Here is a 21955-nt window from a genome sequence, read left to right on the forward strand (position 1 = left end):
ATCTGCCTTTCATTATGAAAGATAGTTATTATTTAAAAGTCTATCATGTATAAAAATGAATTATACGATCAATTATTTTGCTTTCATGGGCGCCGGCAGGGGGGTGCCAGGTGGTGCACTTGCACCCCTTGGGAATCTCGGGATCAACAGGAATTATTGAAATAGAAAGCCATCTGTAACTCTATTACCGTGCCGTACAAAGATAGTTCGCAATGTTTCGGCACTAAATTTATTCTGTTGACGTAAATAGATAGTCACTGTTGTTCGTAAAAAGAAAAGAAAGAAAAATAAAATCTGCACCCCTTGGAAATTATTTCTGCCGGCGCCCATGTTTGCTTTAGTCGCACTTTTAACAAGGTCAATAATACTGTGAAATAAGTTGATTCTCAGACAGATGGTGAGCCAATATTTGGTTGCGTTATGCTCGCACAGCTGCCAGGTCACGACAAAAGGCCTTATTCCACCTGCCCTAATTTAGACGTCCTAAAAAGAAGAATTAGAAGCTTCTGATTCCATAAATCTGAAGCAACACTTCCTCCGATTTAGTACGCTAATTAGGATCCTAACTTTTAAATACAATTTACTTGACTAAATTTATTTATTTATTTAAGGACCAAATACAGTTTTGTATCACTAAATGCATAAATTCATGATTAATAAAAAAATTACAGCTAGATACAATAACTAGTTACATTCGGCCTCAACATGCATAAAATAATAAACAATATTTTAAACTAAAACTAAATTAAATTAAATTATTAAAAATTAAAAATACAGTTAATTGCATTGAACAATACATATTTTCTAAAAACATATTTATAATAATTGTACATAGCATTAAATTAAAATTAAACATATTTTTACTGATTTTTTTACTAAATCGATTTAGACGTCTAAATTAGGAAAGGTGGAATAAGGCTTTAATATCGAATTGACATAACCCGTCTAGATAACGTAGGTCTGTCAGGTATCTTTGATAGTGCTTACTGTATACAAATGGGATAAAACCACACTACGCGACAGCAGCGCCATGCGACACGCTAGAGCCAGTCCACACGGCGCGTTGCGCCGACGCAGCGCTGCCGTTGCGTTCTTTTACTTACAAATAACCAAGGTGTTCATACGGCGCGCTGCGTCGTCGCAACGCACACATGACGGACAGCAGCCTCCGAAACGAAGCGGTAGAGGATGTTGACGTTAACGTGTTTGATGCACACTGAGCCGGTTCAAAACGTATTAATGCGATTCGACTTGCATTTCACCAACATAAACTGAACGCGTTCACAGCACATCCGAGTTTTATCTTCTGAACGTCCGATGCCCGAAGTTTAACGTCATAAAACCCGTTCAAGCCTTGTCAGTGTATTGTCATGGCGAAACGAAAAACATAGACAAAATAAATGTCAAGATGACAGTCTTGACACATGTGTTTGGTTAGTTTATGTAATATTTCTTGCTGTTTCGTTATTAAATTAACGTAACAGGGCTCCAAAATGATAAAGACATGTAAAATAATCGCGTGGCGTCACGTAAACTTAGATTTATTAATCGCGATCAAAAGAAGTTTGTGAAATCTATTTGAAACAGAACGAGATTCACGTCGCTGCGTGAACGCGTTCAATTGGAACTAAGTTTTATAAAACGAAGTTTTGAGTGTGCCTGGTGTAATCCCACCTAAGACAGCTTCGTAATAAGTTAATAACGCTGCGATGGCGCAGCGCCCGTGTGGGCGGCTATGCGTCAAAATATTTGCGTTGCGACAACGCAACGCAACGCGCCGTGTGGACTAGCTCTTAGATAGTACTGCAATGTGCGATATTTTGTTATATATATAAAAAAAAAAACGTTCCACTGCATATACGAATATGTATGAACTGCACTGTATATAGTATATACCTGTAGTTCGGTCTAACTCACAGATCCATACTAATATTATAAATGCGAAAGTGTGTCTGTCTGTCTGTTACCTCTTCACAACCAAACTGCTGAACCGATTTTCTGAAATTTGGCGCAACGCGACAGAGTCATCGTTGCGCTTGTATATTTTGCTTTTTAATTTGTTTTCCTGTTTCGTATTTTTAATAATCTATATATATATAAAAATGGATTTTCAATTGTGTTAGTAACGCTTAAACTCGAAAACGGCTGAACGGCAATCAGTTTTTAGGCATTGGCCTAATTTTAAGACTAAAATTAGGCCAATGCATAATTTTAGTCTTAAAATATTAGTAGAAGTCCAGGGAAGGTTTTAAAGTGACACGAAGTTCACCGGGACAGCTAGTAATTTTTAATAGAAAATCTACACGTTTACTCACGTGAACACCTCCCTATGCTCCTCAATCCCCCAGAGGAAGTCCATCACGAGATACATTGGCCGCCTGTAGTTGAACTTCTGCTCAAACTGTACGCTCTGTCCCGTCATTTCTATACCGACGAACACTTCTAGAAGACACGGTACCAGCTGAAAGTTAATTAATTTCATGTAACGATACTTTGATTTTCGATTAAAAAAAAATGAATTATCAGTTACATAATCATGACATTTTCAGCATATTATGAAGTTTTACTATATTCTCAAATGCGCCAATAAAAATACGCTCCAAAGGCGTATGAATATTTTTAAGTCTTAAGATTGAATCTTAATTTGTAATTGTAATGTATTTTGCTCAAATATTAATTAATTAATAATAAAAACAAATTGTAATTGATAATTCTAATCCTCAACATTATATTGTATTCATGTTAGTATCATTTGTAGCTTCTTCATATTTTACCCAATAAATACAATTAATACCTGTAACCTATGAGGATTCTCTTTGAACAGTTGTTCTCTATGGAATGAGGCAATGTTACTCAAAGGCTGCTGGTCCTCCGGATGGTTGGGTAGCATTGCTTCAAGACATTCGGCCAGCCTCGCTCTGCAATACACAGTCGAAATGCATATTTTTCTGAGCGTATTCACAATCAAATGGCGTTTTTTTCATCTTGTATTTCTACATACAACGTTTGTACACCTTACATAAAGTTACCACACTGCACTGATACATATTTTTATTTAATTTTTAAGGTTAATTTAATAAGGTTCTAACACTATTCATGTGATTTAAAAATTATGTTTAGTGTCTCTTTTTTGACTATGAGCAGGCGCATGAGCATGTTAGTTTGAATTGAATTTAAATGACTCAACGTGATCACCGATCACGTTTTTAAGTGATCACGATGAATATACCTCAAATGCGGGTTGTAGGTCCTGGTGGAGTCGCCCATGAATATGAGGACGAGCGTGAGCGCGGGCTGCAGCAGGCCGGCCACGTCCGCCTCCTCCGTGATCGCGCCCACCGTCCGCCGCGCCATCGTGATCAGCACCACTATGTTCTCCAACACAAATTCCGGGATGCATCTGATGATAAAGACAGTGCCGGTTTTAGCACTACCAGCGCCTTGGGCGAGATTAATTCGGCGCCCAGGGTGTTGGTAGTATTTAAAAAAGGGAGCCCCTTTTTGATGTCCTTCGGCGGCCTGGGCGGTCGCTCAGCGTCACCCTCCCCTAACGCAGCTACTGGATAAACAAGTAGTATGATAGTGGCACATGATCCCACTAATAGAAATAGTTATGCTACAAAATATTCTGTCTTTGTCTATAAAAACGGTTTTTCTAACGCATCAGACACTGACGAAGCATTGTATAAGTTCTTGCATCTAAGATAAGGGTTTTTTATGACGTCGATGTTATGCGGGAACGTGGTATATAACCAATAAATAAATTCACTTGTCTTTAACTCTAAGCTCGGGAACCGGGGTAGTGTTTGTGAATCTCTTAAAATATCACTGTCGTCGTAACGTTTTATAAGAATACCACTTTGCAGTTTAAGAGCGGGCTGTCAAATTTTGCTGTGTTTTCTAATAAGTATTACGATCTCGGAAGACGATTGACTTAAATGAAATTGAGATTTATTTAATCCATACTAATATCATAAATGCGAAAGTATCTCTGTCTGTCTGTCTGTCTCGCTTTCACGCCAAAACTACTGAACCGATTGCAATTAAATTTTGTACACAGTTATTCTAGAGTCTGAGAAAGGACATAGGCTACATTTTGATATGGGAAAATATCTTATTTCCATGAAAATATCGATGAAAATTAAATCACATTGCGCGTGGCCAGCGCTCATCCCGGAGGTCCTAGGTTCGAGTCCCGCAGGCGGAACAAAAAGTTTTCAATGGTCTTGGATGTGTATTAAAATAATATTTCAAAAATCTTAAATATATTTTATGTATAATATTATAAAAAATCCAGAAATATATCGATGCAATGAACATTTTAGTTCTAATACGATTCAACAGATGGCGTTTTATTTTTTACTTCATTGTAACATAGAACTAATCATACTTATTAGTTATTATGTTTTTGTTTATAGTTTTTAATACGTTAGAATATTATGTTTAATAATATTATCACTTGTTATAATAATAATCAATCTATCTTATCTTATAGAACTCCTACTGCATTTCTAATATATGTGACAAGTTGACAACAGAAGGCGCTCTAAAATAAAGGAGTTCGAGTGGCGTTTTACTTTTTACTTCATTATTGTAACAGAACTAATCATACCTACTTTATTATATATTGTTTTTATTCATAACTAGCTGTTGCCCGCGACTTCGTCCGCGTGGACTTTAGTTTATAGCGCGCGGTGTCAACAAAATTTGTGTCAAATTTAAAAACTTTTTAAAACCCTGGTAAGTGGTACCCCTCTTAGGGCCGCGCTACACCGGAATGGCAGCGCTGAAAGTGCTCGCCTCGCCGCTGCCATTCCGGTGTAGCGCGGCCCTTAATTAATCAAGCCCTTAATCGGCCCTTAATTAATTAATTTATCCAGCTGTGCAGTGCGCATATAATCTATACTAATATTATAAATGCGAAAGTCTCTCTGTCTGTCTGTCTGTCCGTCAGTCTCGCTTTCACGCCAAACGCCAAAACTACCGAACCGATTGTAATGAAATTTTGTATTAAGAGGAGTCCACACCGCCCTTTTTTCCATACAAACGTTGTCCCCTGTTTCCTCCCTGGATAATGCTAGTAGAGTTATAATTTTTTTCCTGAATATCTAAGGCCACTAATACAATGTCCCTATGTTTTCTTTTTTTTCATAATTTAATTATTAAATAAGATATGAACGTTCAAAAACCCAAAAAAAGGCCAGATTTTCCGCTGTGTTCAAACGTCCAGAAAACAGATTTGGCTAGATTATACAAAAAAAGCAAAACATAGGAACACAGCTCAAGCCTTTTTTTAATCTTTAATGAAAAAAGTACTTAGATCGGTTAAGTTTTGGAAAAGGAATCAGGGGACAACGAATCGTTGATTTTCTGGATTTTCTGCAGTTGTCTCTATCGCGTTCTGCGGTAGAGGCTCGAGGTAAGGGAGACAGCTATAGATATTACACGTACTTTTTTTTCATTTCTCTAGCCCCTGGTGTATCCTCTTAAATTTGTTCAAATTAAGTTAGTTCCAAAAATTCATAATAGATGGCGCCGTGCGTCTTCTTCATCGCGCTGACGCTTGCTCAAAAGTCTTTCTATAAGACGTGGTATCATCTTACATTTAAGTTTCGATTTTTTCGATTGTTATATCTATTCTACGGTATTAAATAACTCAGTACTTTATCTGTGCAGTGACGTAACTTTAAACCTATCAATGATAAATAGTTTATGGGTAAAGTTGTGTAATTGGGGGGATAAATAAGCTTTAAAATTTGGCATAAAATATAAAGTTTAATATAAAAAAATGAAAAACTTATTGTGTGCACACTGCACAGCTGTATTGATTTAAGTGGTACCAGGGTTTTTTTATAAAAGCGTTTGACACCAATTTTGTTGACATCGCGCGCTATAAACTGAAGTCCACGCGGACTTAGTCGCGGGCAACAGCTAGTCATTGTATATTTATCTGATATTTAGCTAACCGAAAACATTCATTTATTTAGACTCGGTAGATTCTCTCAATTTTTCGAAATTATGAATCTTTCTGGGCTTTTTAACAAATATCTGTTACACTTATTGAGTTACTATCATTAAATAACTTGCACTACTACAACCACACACTTTATAAAATAATAGCTAAAGGAAATATTAGTATTGTATTTAATTTTTAAGTAATCAATAATCATCAAAAACATTTTTAGGACTTACGACCTTTACTTTCGTGCTATAATGCGGAAACCATTGTTACGCAATATTGTTCACTATTAGCTGAAGCGTAAAGCACTTTGCCCGGGAGCACGATTCATGGAATCATTGTATCACGATTGGAGGATAGTGTGTAGGCGTGGCTAGCGTTTGGACAGTAGGCTCTTAATAGGAAACGGACTAAATCTAACAAGGTACGAAGCTGAATTACAATAAGTAATTGTTAAAATAAATACTACTTTACTACTACCTTAGCGTATCCGGCGGCGGAGTAGTCAACGGCAGCTCTATGGGCACCGCAGTAGCGGGTGCGAAACTGGCGGGGCCTGCTACATTCCGTGCCGCGACCTGCGCCAGCCACGTACAGGCGGTCGCCTGCAGTCGATGGAGGTTGGTCAGCGAGTCGCTCTCGAGCAACGCGCATCGGAGACTTAGGTATCTATACATTGCGGAATAAATGAAAAATGATTAGAACGTATGAAGTTTCTGGAAGACGGTATACCGTATACTATGACTACGATTTAAGTGGCTTCCGATAAATTTTCTTTATAATGTCTTTGCCATTAAAATGTTTCTGTTATTTTTAAAATTGTTTGGCAAAAGCGTTTGTAAGCAAATGGCGATAGCGACATGTTGTTAACTACTTGTCAAAAGACATGAAAAATAGACGTGTATCATAGGTGTGCCGGTTTTGTCACTGTTCACCATGAGGACATATTATTATTCTACCATAACATTTTGTATGGGACCGAAACAGCGCCCCTAGTGGCAAACGATAGTAAGATTAGTAACTAATCCGACCCTATACAAATTGTCGCAAGCGTGGTCGATTATGTTTAAAAGCATGTTCCTTTTTCATATTTAATACACCCAATGTATTTCAACTTTTTAATAACGAAGATAATCCGCGAAAGTTATTAAATGTTTTTATTTACATACCATTATCACCTTGAGACGGCAAAGCCGGCTTTGCTCTTTTTAACCGAGACGCAGATATCATCTCCGAGTGACACATCATACCTTTCCCACCCAGGGTATTACCTCGAGCACTCCTTTCTACCCAAAGCTGGAGTGTGTGTGTATATCAGAGATGATATCAGCTCTCGCCGCCTCAGAAATCTTGGGGTCATGGACCTATCAAACTTATGGCTCCGCATAGATTGTGACGACCACCCTCGCGTCTATGCGTGCCAGGCCAGGTCCCATAATGGTGACCCCGAGACGGACCGACTCTTGGAGCACCTGCAAGCTGCTTCAGATTTTGTGCAGCAGCAGATCCCATCCGCAGAGATCATAATACTTGGCGACTTTAATGCCCACCACGCCGACTGGCTCAATTCCAGTAAAACTGATCATGCGGGGAGATCTGTCTGCAACTTTGCCCTTGCGAACGACTTGACACAACTGGTTACTACGCCTACGCGAATCCCAGATGTGGATGGTCAGAATCCTTCCTTGTTGGACCTCCTACTTACTTCAAATCCTGACGGCTACCAAATATCCGTAACCGCACCACTTGGTTCATCGGATCATTGCCTTGTTAGGAGTTCTGTGCCACTTACAACGGTGTTAAGACAGCGCGCTGTTAAATACCGTCGTGTGTGGCACTACAAGTCAGCAGACTGGGATGGGATGCGGTCGTTTTTTGCATCCTATCCTTGGGGGCACGTGTGCTTCTCGCCGGATGATCCCGACAACACTGCCAACTCTGTTGCCGATGTGGTGATGCAGGGGATGGAACTTTTTATTCCGACCTCTGTAGTGCCAACTGGCGGCAGATTTCGTCCCTGGTTTGGTTCATCCCCCAAAAAAGCTTCTCGCCGGAAGCAGGAGGCTTACCAATCCTGGGCCAACGCAGTGTCTGCTCGGGATTTAAATACCAGCACATATAAAAAGGAGTACAACCTTGCCTCTAGGTCCCTCAAGAAAGAGATTACTCGGGCAAAGCAACAGCACGTCAATAGAATTGGCAAGAGACTTGAGCGCCTCCCCTCGGGAACCCGTGCATTCTGGTCTCTGGCCAAAGCTATTGAAGGAAATTTCTGCAAGCCAACCCTACCATCCCTACACGTAGGAAATGGATCGTTGGCCTAGGACGCAAAAGACAAAGCCGATCTTCTGGGCAAGCTTTTTGCGTCAAACTCGACTCTGGATGACGGGGGGCAGAAACCGCCGACCATACCGCGATGCAGGAGCATCATGTCGGATATACGGTTTCATCAGCGCTCAGTGCGAAAAGCCCTCTGTTCCCTTGATATCCAAAAGTCTAGTGGGCCTGACGGAATCCCGCCTATTGTGTTGAAAAAGTGTGCTCCAGAGTTGGCTCCGGTCTTGACGCGTCTTTTTCGGCTCTCCTATTCCACTGGCATCGTCCCGGCTTCCTGGAAGACAGCCTTGGTGCACCCGATCCCCAAAAAAGGTGATCGTTCAAATCCTTCAAACTACAGACCAATCGCTATAACCTCTCTCTTCTCGAAGATAATGGAATCCATTATCAATAGCCAGCTTCTTCGATACTTGGACGGCCAGGGATTGCTAAGCGACAAACAATACGGGTTCCGTAAAGGTCGCTCGGCTGGTGATCTCTTGGCATACCTGACTCATCGTTGGGCTCAGGCAATTGAGTCGAAGGGAGAGGCATTGGCTGTTAGTTTGGACATTGCGAAGGCCTTTGATCGGGTTTGGCATAAAGCGCTGCTATCAAAGCTTCCATCATACGGGCTGCCCGAGAAATTATGTAAGTGGGTCACTTGTTTCTTAGCAGACAGAAGCATAAAGGTCGTAGTTGACGGCGAATGCTCGGAAACTCAGTCTGTTAATGCTGGTGTCCCTCAGGGCTGTGTGCTATCGCCTACTCCATATCAATGACATGTTACAGACCAACGGCATTCATCGCTATGCGGATGAGAGTACAGGTGATGCTGTATATACCGGCTCCCTTAATATTTCTCGGCAAAATGTCACTGAGAGTCGAAACGAACTTGTGTCTAAGGTGGAGAATTCATTGGAGAAGGTCTCTTAATGGGGTAGACGAATAATAAAAACTAAGGAAGAGTAACTCCGTCAAAAAAAGTGCACCAAAAGGCTACAAAATGTGACCCGAATACATGCATATTTATTTATGTGTTCGGTACACGTTTTTCGTGTATATATACTTGAGTGACATTCAACCGGGTTGACATGACAATTTTGTCAAACTCATTTTACAATTTGTTTACATAGGTTTGTTTACTTACTTTTTACGTAGCTTTTTACAATATTTTTGTTGTTAAAATGCCTAAATGCCCTGTGAAATAATGTAGAAGTCATACAGATACGACTTTTAATACAGGAATAACCTTTCATCTGTAAGTGAATTGTTTAAAATTATGCTTAAAGTTCTTGTATTTTTGTCGACCCAAAAAAGATGGTTTATTTAAGTTGGATGCTAGGGTATTTGCATAAAATTTAGCTGGTATCTTTGTGTTTGTCTTATTAAATTTACATGTTATCCTAAAAGCGCAATAATCAAAAAATAATATAATTACAAAATTTTTACAAAGTTGCCATGGACAGTGTCATGCAAGATGTAACAATTTAATCATAAACGAAATTTTAGGGTCTGGCTGACATTATACTAAATGCGTTATAAGATGATATGGGTATTCTCAGATCTCTTGTTACGGATTTTTTAAAACAAAAAAAAACATAGTGGAATAAATTACGTTCAATCGACAAAAACAAATAAGTATTTCCTTTAATATAGGCCTCTTGGATATCGTTGCTAAGCTACGGCAACGCCGCGGGTCGGTTGACGGCGAAAACTCACGGGCGCTTTTCTCATATGATTCTCATACAAGTCACTGCACTTTTTTGGTAATTGTTTATATTTTTAGCACAATAAAAAGTAATGAGCCAAATTATTATTGACTTCATAATATTTCCGCAGACTTTTTCCGCGGAAAATCAGTACTTATCGAAAGCTATATTTACTTAAATATTGAACCGACAATAATTTTATTTATATCGTTTTTTCAATTACAATATATTATTATACATAAAACATGATATTAAAAATAACTTGCACGTGATATTTGATAAATATTCATGCGAGATTTAGATTTAAGCATGATTAATAATCGGCATGTTGATTTCGATACGTTTCCCAATTCCGTCTCAGAAACGAATAAAACATTAATTCACGATTCCGAGATTGGGAATATTTGCACCCTACAACACAACAGTACCTCGTACCGCCCATATTTTCCTTATTCAGAGCACTTTTTAACGTTTTCAACGTGTTTTCATTTTTAACTAGTAAACCGTATTTCACAGCTGATCGCACTCTGACACCCACGTGTTGCCTGAATCTGTATTGTATTGTAAATGAACAAAAATAAAAAGTGCTAACTGTTATTAAAATATTATATTAATTGTGAGTTATAAGTACAAAATTTACGTAAGTTTTTAATTTCAATTCTGTTATAATTTAGCACATAGATTTTTAATCTGAAAACGTCTTCTCTAGGTACTCGGACAGTTTTAGATTCGCCCGAGTCGTACAAGGTTTGTTCATAATTAAGTATTACATCGACGCCCCCACCGAATAATCAGACAATGTGCTATTGTGGGGTTTTTGCTGTTATGCGATTTTTGGCATCTACAAGTCAAAATACATCATGTGAATTTTTTTCAGATTTTTTTCTGTGGATATTTACAAAGATATAAAAAATTATGTGTTTATTCCGTAACAATACTTAAAATTGTATTTTACACCAAAAACTGGGCAATAGGCTATTGCGAAAAAATATGTCAAAACGATTTGACAATAAACGACTATTGCATGATTATTCGGGTAAATACGTTGCTGTCTACTACACACTTCCACTCTTGAACATCTCACTTTCACACTCCTTCCACTCAGGTAGCCGTTGATCAGCCGCATCAGGTTCCCCAGACACCTAACCTCTAGCTAAGCTAGCCACCAAGCATTGTCGAAGGCCCTCTCTGTGTCCAGCGATACCATAACAGAAATTTTATCCTTCTCTCTCTTCTTTCTGATGTGGTTCACTAACCTATAGAGGGCGTCTTCGGTGCATCTTTGAGGCATAAAGGCATATTGGTTGGGTTTTATTTTGGACGACTTGTAGAATTTGAGTCGGACGACCATCATATCGCGGTCATCTCAGTCCACTCACCTTCAGCCTCCAGTCTCAGACCAGCATCAGATCAGTCATCGCAGAGATTTACACAGGACCCAAGAGTCAGGAAGTCAGACTTTCTTCATTAAAAAAATAATAATAATGTCTGACTGTCCCTGGCTAGCTTTTTGGATGTAAGAACGAACAAGGGTCGTTTTGGAAGACATCAAGTGGTAAAGTCCTTTTCTTTCCTAACATTCGTTAAATTATATACACTGCTCATATTTTTATTTTATACTTTACGGTTATTGTAGGAATCCGTCTTCTTCAGTTTTCAGGATATATAATCATATTCTGTTTCGATTTTTGTAATCCACATGCGGGTTTTCTCACAAACAAGGATGTATGGGCATTGGGCAATCCTTGCTACAAAATAAACTAATCGTGAATTCGTGACCGATAAGCAACGAGATCTGTTACAAATTAACAAGAACATATTTAGATATTTTCTTCTTTCGCAAATACTCCTAAGAAGTGCTCAAAACTGTCACGACAGCACTTGTTATAGTTTCACGCGTGCAAGCAGCTGTCAGACAGTCAAACATTATTCGTGGAAGTTGTCCTGCAGGTCCTAATGGGACCCAATTCAGTATTTAATTAGAAATGCGATTGCTAGCTACTATAAGATGTGCTTGTATAGTTTGTTGTGTGAATATTGTATTGTTTTGTAACTTGAGAAGTTTTTAACATAGTTTTGATCCTGATTACATTGAACTATAATATTACGATGTAGATAGAAGTCGACGATTAAAGCACCGTCATTTAAGAAAGGCCTATGATGTTCTCTGAAGACTGTCTGCCATCATCATTCATTTTATTAGAACATAATTATTGGGACACCAACTCTGGTGGCGATGAGGGTTATAATTAACATTTTAAATAACAGCTGCAATGATTATAAGTACTATTAAAATGATAGAGCCAGTCTCCAGAGTGTATTTTTTGAACCTAGAGCTGTTTTGATTGCAAGAATGTCATTTATGTCATCAAATAATGAATGTATTAAAAGAAAATACATATTATTTTTATTTTACCTATAGTAGAAAATAATTTGAATAGACGACAATGACTATAATTATAAAGTGTACAATATTTTTTAATCACCGAATAGTAAAGTTATAGGTGTTTACCAATATTATTATCCCAAACAATTTCCCCGAATAATATTGCAATGAGATATTATATGTGCATTTTATTGAAGTCGAAACGCAAATTTACCCGAATAATCATGCAATAGACAATAATGATCAGAGCTTGACCTAGTCCAGAACGATAAGTTGCGTTTTGCTTTATTCAAAAAACACCTTCGGTGGTAAGTAAATATTGTTAAGATAGCAAGATAGGCAAAAAAATTAGCTTTCATTTGAGATATAAAAAGTCTTTGATGATTTTTTTTTGACGGAGTTATAAACAAAAATCAGTTTTTTGGCTCTTCTGAACATTTTCATTTTTACGATTGTCCGATTATTCGGTGGGGGCGTCGACATGTATATTATAATTATTTATTATCGATGTCTTAAGTATCAGAGGAAAATGTTTGATTTTAAAATAATAATTATGTGCTCGTTTCTTCTGATAGTAGATGTGCTTGGACTATATAATACTATCCGCTTTTGACAATTATTTGTTTCATAACTATGACAATGACAATAACCGCGCAGGCTGTCGTCCGGTGCGCAATATTATGATACGTTACCTGGGATACGACCTTGGCGAAAATCTCAATTGTCATATTTTAGTGTTCGAAAAGGGGCCAAATTTAAAAAGGTTGAAGTATGGGAGTTACGTTTCCTTAGTTTTTATTATTCGTAGGGTAGACGTAACTTAGTCCAATTCAACCCCGCCAAGACACAAGTCTGCGCGTTCACCACTAAAGTCACCAATGGTCGTTTATCCTCGTTTCGAGGGCACATCTTTAACCATCTCCCCTAGCATTGAGATACTTGGCGTCAACACATCTTGAGGGTAAGGCCAAATTAGCCTCGAAGAAGCTTGGCGTTCTTAACAGAGCGAGACAGTACTTCAGTCCGGACCAATGCCTACAACTCTACAAGGCGCAGGTTCGGCCTCATATGGAATATTGTTCTCATCTCTGGGCAGTGGCGCCGAAATACCAATTGCTCCCTCTGGATCGTATCCAACGAAGGGCTGCTCGAATTGTTGACTGCCATAGTGTTTCAAACAGCTTGGACCCCCTGGAATTACGCCGAGATGTAGCTTCACTCTGCATCCTCTATCGGTTGTATCACGGGGAGTGCTCTGAGGAATTGTTCGGAATCATACCACCTGCAACTTTTCGCTATCGTCCCACGCGAAAAACATACCATCCTCATCACCTTGATGAGCTTCCACAGTGCGTTTTTCGCGTAACTTTCTGCCGCGCACTGTAAAACTCTGGAATGAACTGTCACCAGCAGTATTTCCGGACCGATACGACCTGCAAACCTTCAAGAAAAGAGCGTATTCCCTCTTAAAAGGCCGGCAACGCACCTGCAGCTCTTCTGATTTTGCGAGTGTCCATGGGCGACGGTAGTTGCTTACCATCAGGTGAACCGTTTGCTCGTTTGCCCCCTTATTTAATTAAAAAAAAAAAAATGTTTTATTCACTAACCGTTTCATAAGATGCTGTGCTCGCGTCCTCAACGTCTCCATCAGATGAGGCAACGTGTTGGGATCGCCCAGGGCGCGCTGTGTTCGCGCCAACTCCTGCCCGTAACGCCACAGCTTTTCAGCTGATACTCGGACACCTGTTTTTTTTAATTATGTTACAATTTGACAATAGACAGAAAAAAAATCTCGTAAGGCTTTATAATATTACATAATCTAATATATAAAATTCTCGTGTCACGGTGTGCTTAATTGAACTTCTCTGAAACGGCTCGACCGATTATCGTGAATCTTAGCGAGCATATAGGGTTGAGAATCGGACAACATCTATTTTTTATATTGATAAGTGCATTTGTTGAATAAATAGTAAATTATTACAACTCGAGACTGACGGCGACCATTTTTGTGTGACGGGATAGCGATGGACGTTGCCATGGTGACATACTTATTTAGTCACTTCAATAATATAATATGGGCGAAAAACGAAATACTATGCCGTATGGCAAAACAACATTTGCCGGGACAGCTAATACAATATAATAATGTTTTGTAATATTAAGATCTGAAAAGTTTATCTTACGTTATGTCAATTTTAAGTAAGTACTAGATGTCCCGGTGAACTTCGTGTCACTTTAAAACCTTCTCTGGACTTCTACGAATATTTTAAGACTAAAATTAGCCCAACCCGTTCAGCCGTTTTCGAGTTTTAGCGTTACTAACACAATTGAAAATCCATTTTTATATACAGGGTGTCAAAAGACCGCTTCCGATAACTTCGTGGGGTTATTATAGGGCATGAGATATATCCATTGGTGCAAGAAATTTTCATGTAATCGCCAGTTTTTAAAATAGTCAAAATTTTCAACACGCAATGTATAATGCGTGCAGTTAATGCGCGATAATATCGCCCGCCGCCGATGAATGAAACCCCGGGCCGAGCCGGCCCCCCCGCGCCGCCCGCGCCGAATACCGCGCGCGCGGCTCTGCGCTAGTCATGAGTTAAGACAAAACAGCTGATCGTGGTGTGCCCTATACCCTAGCCCGTAGGTACCTAGTGAATAAACCACCAATATTGTAATGATAAATTACAATAGTTTACACGATTTAACAAAATGTTACAATTTATTAATTACCGTTTCTCAGGTTTTTACTCAAAAATACTCAGTTTTTACTTCCGGCCAAAAAGGAAAAGAAATCATAATTCACATCCGATCATCATCCGATTTACACATCTGTAAAAATACATACACAGTTACCTACTGCACCTATCAATACCTATCAATGGAAAACATACGTGATAACATGTTCACTGACCTGTGATCAGCTGTCTGCTTTTATGAAATGCAGTTCGAACTGTGCTCCATGATCCATCTAACTCGATGTAGATTGCAGAGTTATTCAACACTTAACAAAAGTAATTACAGGAGACATTCCAATTCTTTAAACACTTTTTATTCCACTGTTTAAACCGCACTATCGTCTATCGACGACGATGTTCACCTGTTCCTTAAAGCATCGCACATTCATCGGACGTATCTTGTCACGGCCCGTTATTAATTACAAACATAAAAAAAAATAGTTAACAATACACAAAACAAGCAATAATATGACAACATCTAAACGTAAAATTACAAAACTTAAACAAAAACGTCACAGTACCTACACCAGCACGGCGCGTGTTAGACAGCCGACTGAACAAAATTGAAGAAAAAACTTTGTAAAATAATAGGGATGTATCCCTGTGCAATGTGAATATTTTGAGTAATCGATAATTTTTTTATCGATAAATCGTATTAATTGTTTTACATACGAGTACGTATTGATTACTGACAAACTAAAAATAAACAAATACCTACTCAATATTAAGAAAAGCGACAATAATTAAAAGTTATTTAATTAATTAGGTATTAAAGTATTTTAGACGCGCATAACGCGTACCACGGTATAACAATCACTTTATCACGGTAATGTAGGTATCGAATTTAAAAAAACCGGCCAAGTGCGAGTCGGACTCGCGCACCGAGGGTTCCGTACAAACCTGCAAGGTTTACAAAGTTCGTTCATTACGACAATCGAGTCATAACTATGGTATTTTTATTGCAAAATGAAATTCATAACATTACAATGGGGAAAGATGGAGGAGCATAAATTTAAGACAAAGATCTCTTTATCGTTTAAGTAATCCTTTATTTTATATTAACACATATCATTTATCTATAATATAACTGAAACACTTATACTAGCCTTGCAGCAGACTTGCGAAAGTGGTTAAAGGCAATTAGATCTAAGTATTTGATATGAATTTCAACTTGATAGCTCTACGCGTTCATGAGGAAAAAAGTAATAAGTTTATATTTATTAAAAAATATATATTTTGTAATGTTACTAAAAATTTAAGGTTTTCGGAATTTTTCCTTTATGTGTGCTATAAAACGTTGCTTCATGCCAAATTTCAAGATTCTAGGTCGACTGGAAGTACCCTTTAGGTTTTGATTCCCTTGCGAGTACTTGCGAGTTTCAAAATATGCAGCTTAAATTGCTGTTTCTTTTGATTGCGTTGACATAGAAGTTTGATTTTGTTACAGCTTAAAGGTATTATAAACCTGAGTATTTGGTATGAATTTCAATTTAATACCTCTACGCGTTTATGAGGAAATGGGTAGTAAGTTTAAAATTATTAAAAAAAAATATATTATGTGATGTAACTAAAAATTTATGGTTTTCGTAATTTTTCCTTTATCTATGCTATAAGACGTTGCTTCGTACCAAATTTCAAGATTCTGAGTTCACGGGAAGCACCCTGTAGGTTTTGATTCCCTTGCAAGTGTCGAAAATTTGCGGCATAAACGGCTGTATCTTTTGATTGCGTTGGCTTAGAAGTTTGATTTTTTCACAGCTTCAAGGGACAGTAGACCTGAGTAATTGATATAAATTTCAGCTTCATACCTCCACGCGTTCCTGAGAAAAAGGGTCTTGACAGACGGACGGACGGACAGACGGACAACAAAGTGATCCTATAAGGGTTCCGTTTTTTCCTTTTGAGGTACGGAACCCTAAAAATGAGATGAGATCTACTAAATAATAGTTATAATTTTTATTATTTAATGGTAATTTAAATATCGACTAAATAGTATTGAATTTATAGGGTACAACACTTAGATTGTCCTTGAAATGGATTAGCGACACGTGCGTCGGGCACCTGCACAGCGGCGCGCTTTGTCGGCGCCGCGATCAAAGCAAGCCGCCGGTCGGTGTCCTTTGACTACTTCCGAAAGTCGATACACGACGAACATTATTTGAAAAATTAAAATAGATTTTTTAATTTAGTAGCCATTTGAGCATTGAGGTAATAGGTTGTTAGAGTTGTTAGGAGATAAGTTTGATTTTTTAACAATTACTTCAAGTATCAAAACGTGGTAGTATTGTGTAAAGTGTTAATAATTGATTATTATTTCAGTTGTAATAAAATACTTTGTGGTGGTTGATACATTTCGTTAACGAGAAGTTTTTTTGACGTTCTTGGTAGTGACTGGTCTTATTGCTTGGTGTTAAGGACTATTTTCAAAATGCATAAAGAAGTAAGAACACTTGAACTCAACATTTTTCACGTAAGTTAATTGCCAGTTTTATGTATGAGGTTTTTTCGTGTATCGTCTGTTATTTCGATTGATAAGTGACGATTGCGGATAAACAGTTCATCCGCATAGGTTTCGTTACTTACGATGAACTTTTTAACTAGTCTAATAATCTTAGAAGTTTGCCATACTGTCGTAAGTTGTTACACATGCACAGACAGTTACTTACAGTTTTCTACATGAGCTACCATTAAACTCTTAACACTGCAAGTAGCTTAGATGAGAGGTCAGAGGTCAGAGTTCTAAGTTCCACGTCATGGTGACCTTCATGGGTTTGAAATTGAAAAGACATACATTAGGGTTTCTGTGTGTTCTGTCGTAAGTCGTAACTCGTAGTGTATCGTCATTCGTCGCATACGACCTTTCGACTTAGCGTGCGTAGGGCGGAGCTAACAGCTGATTAACGCGGTCAACGTTCTCGGGTATGTACTCGGAACACGAGAACGTTGACCGCGCGCTTGCAAATGCTTATTGGGGTAAAAATAATAAAATTTAAAAAAATATTTTAAAATATTTTTCTATGTGGTTTATTATCATGTTTAAAGGGTTTTAATTATAAAAAAATAAAGAATAAAAAATTAAAAAAATAAAAAAAAAAATTAAAAAAAAATACATATTCGTAATCAGAAAATGTAGTATAATCATACCCCAAAGTTATCGGAAGTGGTCTTATTACACCCTGTATATATAGATAACAAAATTTCGATCAAAACATCATCATCTGATATAGATCAGTAAGGACACAAATCAGTTACGAAAATGAATTGTTGTGACAATAAAAGCCTACTTTACCTAGGTCTATACACTTTTGCGTCATAAAAAAACACTCCGTCACAAAATTGTATGCATCAGCTGTTGGTCTTTTGACAGTTTGACCGTTTTCATCTTCTTTAGCCGGTAGAAGGCAGGTCTCGTCATATAAACAGGTCAAATGAACGGATTTCGCAGTTGCCTCTTCTGGCTAAAATTTAATTACAAGGTATTAGACTGAAGAATATAAGAACAACTTAGACACATTGTTTTGTTTGAAATTCCTACATACAATGTCTGCTCTGCTAAATTAATGCATAGGAACTTACATGAAGTATTAATTTACTTTGGTTATTCTTCTTACGTAATACATTTAATGTAATTTTTAATAGAAAACGATATGAGGGATATTTTTCAAAATATTGTTCAAATGTTTCAAAATGGGACCATAACATGCAATGCCGAAATCTTTACCTTTTTTTTCGTTTTACTAAAGAAATACTTATCCTATAATATAATTATTATGAACATAGGGAATAATTACGTACCGATACTGCACAGTATGTGGGGTCAATTTTTAGTGCTTTCGGGTCATCTGGATGTGAGCAAAAAGGCTGACACAATTGTAATAAAACAGCACCAAGATTGAGCATAAATCCATCCGACACTGTTGTAGCTGTTAACGGTTCTGCACCCTGAAATTATTATCACAATATTGATCAGGGATTATTAATAAAGAACAATATTTTCTATTTTACTTAACTTTGCAAAATATCAGTGTGCAGGTGATAATTTAAGGCTTTATTTAAGTTGTGGCACAACACTTTAATTTGTAGTTCTTATGTTTAATTTATTTTATGGGCAAACATTAAATTTCTTTTAAACTACTTTATACTCCATTTCAAGTTAATTAAAACTATAAAATGTTACTCAACTAAAACAAAGTCATTGATAAATGTAGCATTTATATTGGCAGAATTTAAATGGATGATGGCCTTAATATTATAATGAAATAGTTAAGATATTTCAATAAAACTACCATATTTGCCAGTTTTCCTCTTGACACATTAGCTTTTAGACATTTACCGATCCATGTTAACAGTCTACTTTTAATCGGAGGTCCTGCCTTAAGCAGCGTCAGAAATGTCTTGTGCATGTTATTTGTGAGATGTGATGCGGCACTCCAAACTGAAGTCTCAACCATACTTGTAGCTGCCTGAAAAGAGAATATCAAACTTATAGTATAGTGTACCAGCTCAGTCTGGTCAATTTCTTCAATAGTACATGTAACATGAGGTGGATGATATAAATTGGTGGCCTACTCTAATAAAAACATAAATTTGGCAACAGTACACCCATATTTCTCATAAAAATTATTGTAATTTTATACATTTGATATTTTTCATTCATTGCAATTTATTTCTATAGAAATATATAGCTTGTCAAAGCAATTAACAGATTAGTTTTCAGGTTTTACGATAAGGAAGTAATACATAGACAGGCAAAATATTAGTATGATGACTATGAATTAAGTGAAATATATTTAACATACTGGGTCCATAGGGTTGTCAAAGAAATGTTGTGAGTATGAGTTATTTCTAGGCAGAACGGACAGCCCTAGAAGAGCACCAAAGACAGTATCTTCATAAAACCTTCCAATCTCTGGATTTTTCGGCTCAACAACATCCATGAGAATAGGCGCCAAGTGAGGATTACCTATGGAGTATTAAATTTATGAGACAAATTGTAAAAAATCTATATTCAGAATGTTTTAAAAAAGTCTGTCGTCTGCGATCTCCCTACATTATTATTATGTATATTATTATAACGTTATAGTTTCTCCAATATCAAAATGTGTGCAATATTTTTAGACTCTTTATAACACAGACAAACATAATTCAGCTTATTCCTTGTGATATAAAAATGAATGAATTTACATAAATTAACTTAATATAGCTTCTTTTAAAAAATTGGTTATAAAACTTACTTGCAAAAAGTTGTATAGAGGGTAGAATGTAGATAGGCAGGTTAATGATGTTGCATTTATTAACATCTGTGTGGATCCTATTCAGCACTGGTATCATTGTTTCCCGCAGTTGACTTTGGGTTTCCTCCGTGTCTAAAATAATTACATACCATTAAGCAAACATGTTTTTATCAAACTAATTTAATCAAAATCAATATTTGATTGAACATTACCTTCAGACATAAAAGCTTTGACTAGATCCATGAAGAAAACATGGCACTGTGGGTCAACATTTCTCAGCAAATCCACCAGCTGAATAGAAAAATCTTGCCCTTCAAACAGAGCTGGTTGTTTTAAAGCTGTAACAGCATTCCTAAAGATCAGTTCCTTCATTTTTTTAACGGCATTTTTTATTGGATTTGTTTCGATTTGCTCGTAGCTCTGTAAATTTTGCATTGCACTAAATAAATAAATGAAAACCTGTTTTTGTATTACATGCTCTTTAAAAACTTTTTGCGATTTAGGTAAAACGTATTGTTCAATGTCTTGCAAAAGTAATCTTTCGAAGAGCGCCTGTTCCAGAGCTTCTAGATCAATGAAAATTCTTGGACTAATGGCTTGGGCTAGTTCTTCTAGAAACACCAATTGTTTATTAGACTGCCCTTTTATTGCTAGTGGGTTTATGGTGAAGTGGAATACATCTTCAACAATGTTGTTTATTGTCTGAACATTTTTATCATCCAAGGACTGATCTGAGTTCGTTTCTAATGTTTTATCCGAATTGTAATCTTCAGTCAGTGACTTTGCTTCGGACGTCCCCATTAGGCCCGCAAAGGGATTAGATTGTTGAGACATTGTGAAACTTGTTTTATATACGAATCAAAACAATCAAGTTTGTATACTTATTCAGATATCTTTTACATTATATTTTTAATACAAAGCTGATGCAAAATCAAGTTTTCTTCGAGAGCATAATATATGCGTAACAAATATTTATCAATCTTGGTTAATTTTGATATCACAATCTGTAAAACTTTTTAAATTGATAAAAATCCATTGCAGCAACAACAATAAAAGAGTGAAATTCAAGAATGAAATTAAATTTTTGACAGTGACGCAAGAAAATTGAAAAAGTCGAAAAGACATATTCATTACACAGATTATTAATATATCATGGTGGCCAACATGGGAATGATGGGATCACGATTCACGAAGTCTTGGCTTTTTTTTTAAATATATATTGTATGTCGAGTACATAGTTAATTTATTATAGATTTTCTACGTAGATTTTAAGTACATATTGTATTATTATTAAAGTAAATAATTTTTAAACACACATCAGTCATAACTCATAGCAGTATGCAATGAAACTTATTGCTTAAAAAAGCATTATCCGGTGAAGAAAAAAGTTGACAAATGTAATTATTGAAGTCAAATTGAAGTAGTATATAAGTTGCTTATGTATTTGAAACTATTTGAAGTTCACCAATAAATTGATTATTATTTAAATTATTTAAAATATATGTTCATTATAATGGTAATTAAAAAGAAATTAAATAACATTTTTAATTATATAAAGGAGCTATCTTGAGTAAGCAAAAGTTGCAGAATGTTGGTCACATTGATGA

The 21955-nt window shown here is 36.8% G+C and overlaps 1 protein-coding gene across 1 annotated transcript in view; it reads right to left on the reverse strand.

The window, feature by feature from the left end:
- The window catches only part of LOC121733464 (ubiquitin conjugation factor E4 A), a 38938-nt gene that overhangs the window by 3638 nt on the left and 13345 nt on the right, over positions 1 to 21955 (reverse strand). The window contains exons 2-12 of the mRNA XM_042123740.1: positions 20561 to 21228; positions 20349 to 20480; positions 19914 to 20077; positions 19401 to 19577; positions 18910 to 19056; positions 18404 to 18572; positions 13981 to 14116; positions 6440 to 6628; positions 3230 to 3400; positions 2795 to 2918; positions 2316 to 2461 (exon numbers count right to left, since the gene is read on the reverse strand). Coding sequence (XP_041979674.1) covers positions 2316 to 2461; positions 2795 to 2918; positions 3230 to 3400; positions 6440 to 6628; positions 13981 to 14116; positions 18404 to 18572; positions 18910 to 19056; positions 19401 to 19577; positions 19914 to 20077; positions 20349 to 20480; positions 20561 to 21182 — 2177 coding nt within the window. The 5' untranslated portion in view covers positions 21183 to 21228. The remainder of the gene's footprint in view (positions 1 to 2315; positions 2462 to 2794; positions 2919 to 3229; positions 3401 to 6439; positions 6629 to 13980; positions 14117 to 18403; positions 18573 to 18909; positions 19057 to 19400; positions 19578 to 19913; positions 20078 to 20348; positions 20481 to 20560; positions 21229 to 21955) is intronic.

Source organism: Aricia agestis, chromosome 13 (genome assembly GCF_905147365.1).
Source record: "Aricia agestis chromosome 13, ilAriAges1.1, whole genome shotgun sequence".
NCBI lineage: Eukaryota > Metazoa > Arthropoda > Insecta > Lepidoptera > Lycaenidae > Aricia > Aricia agestis.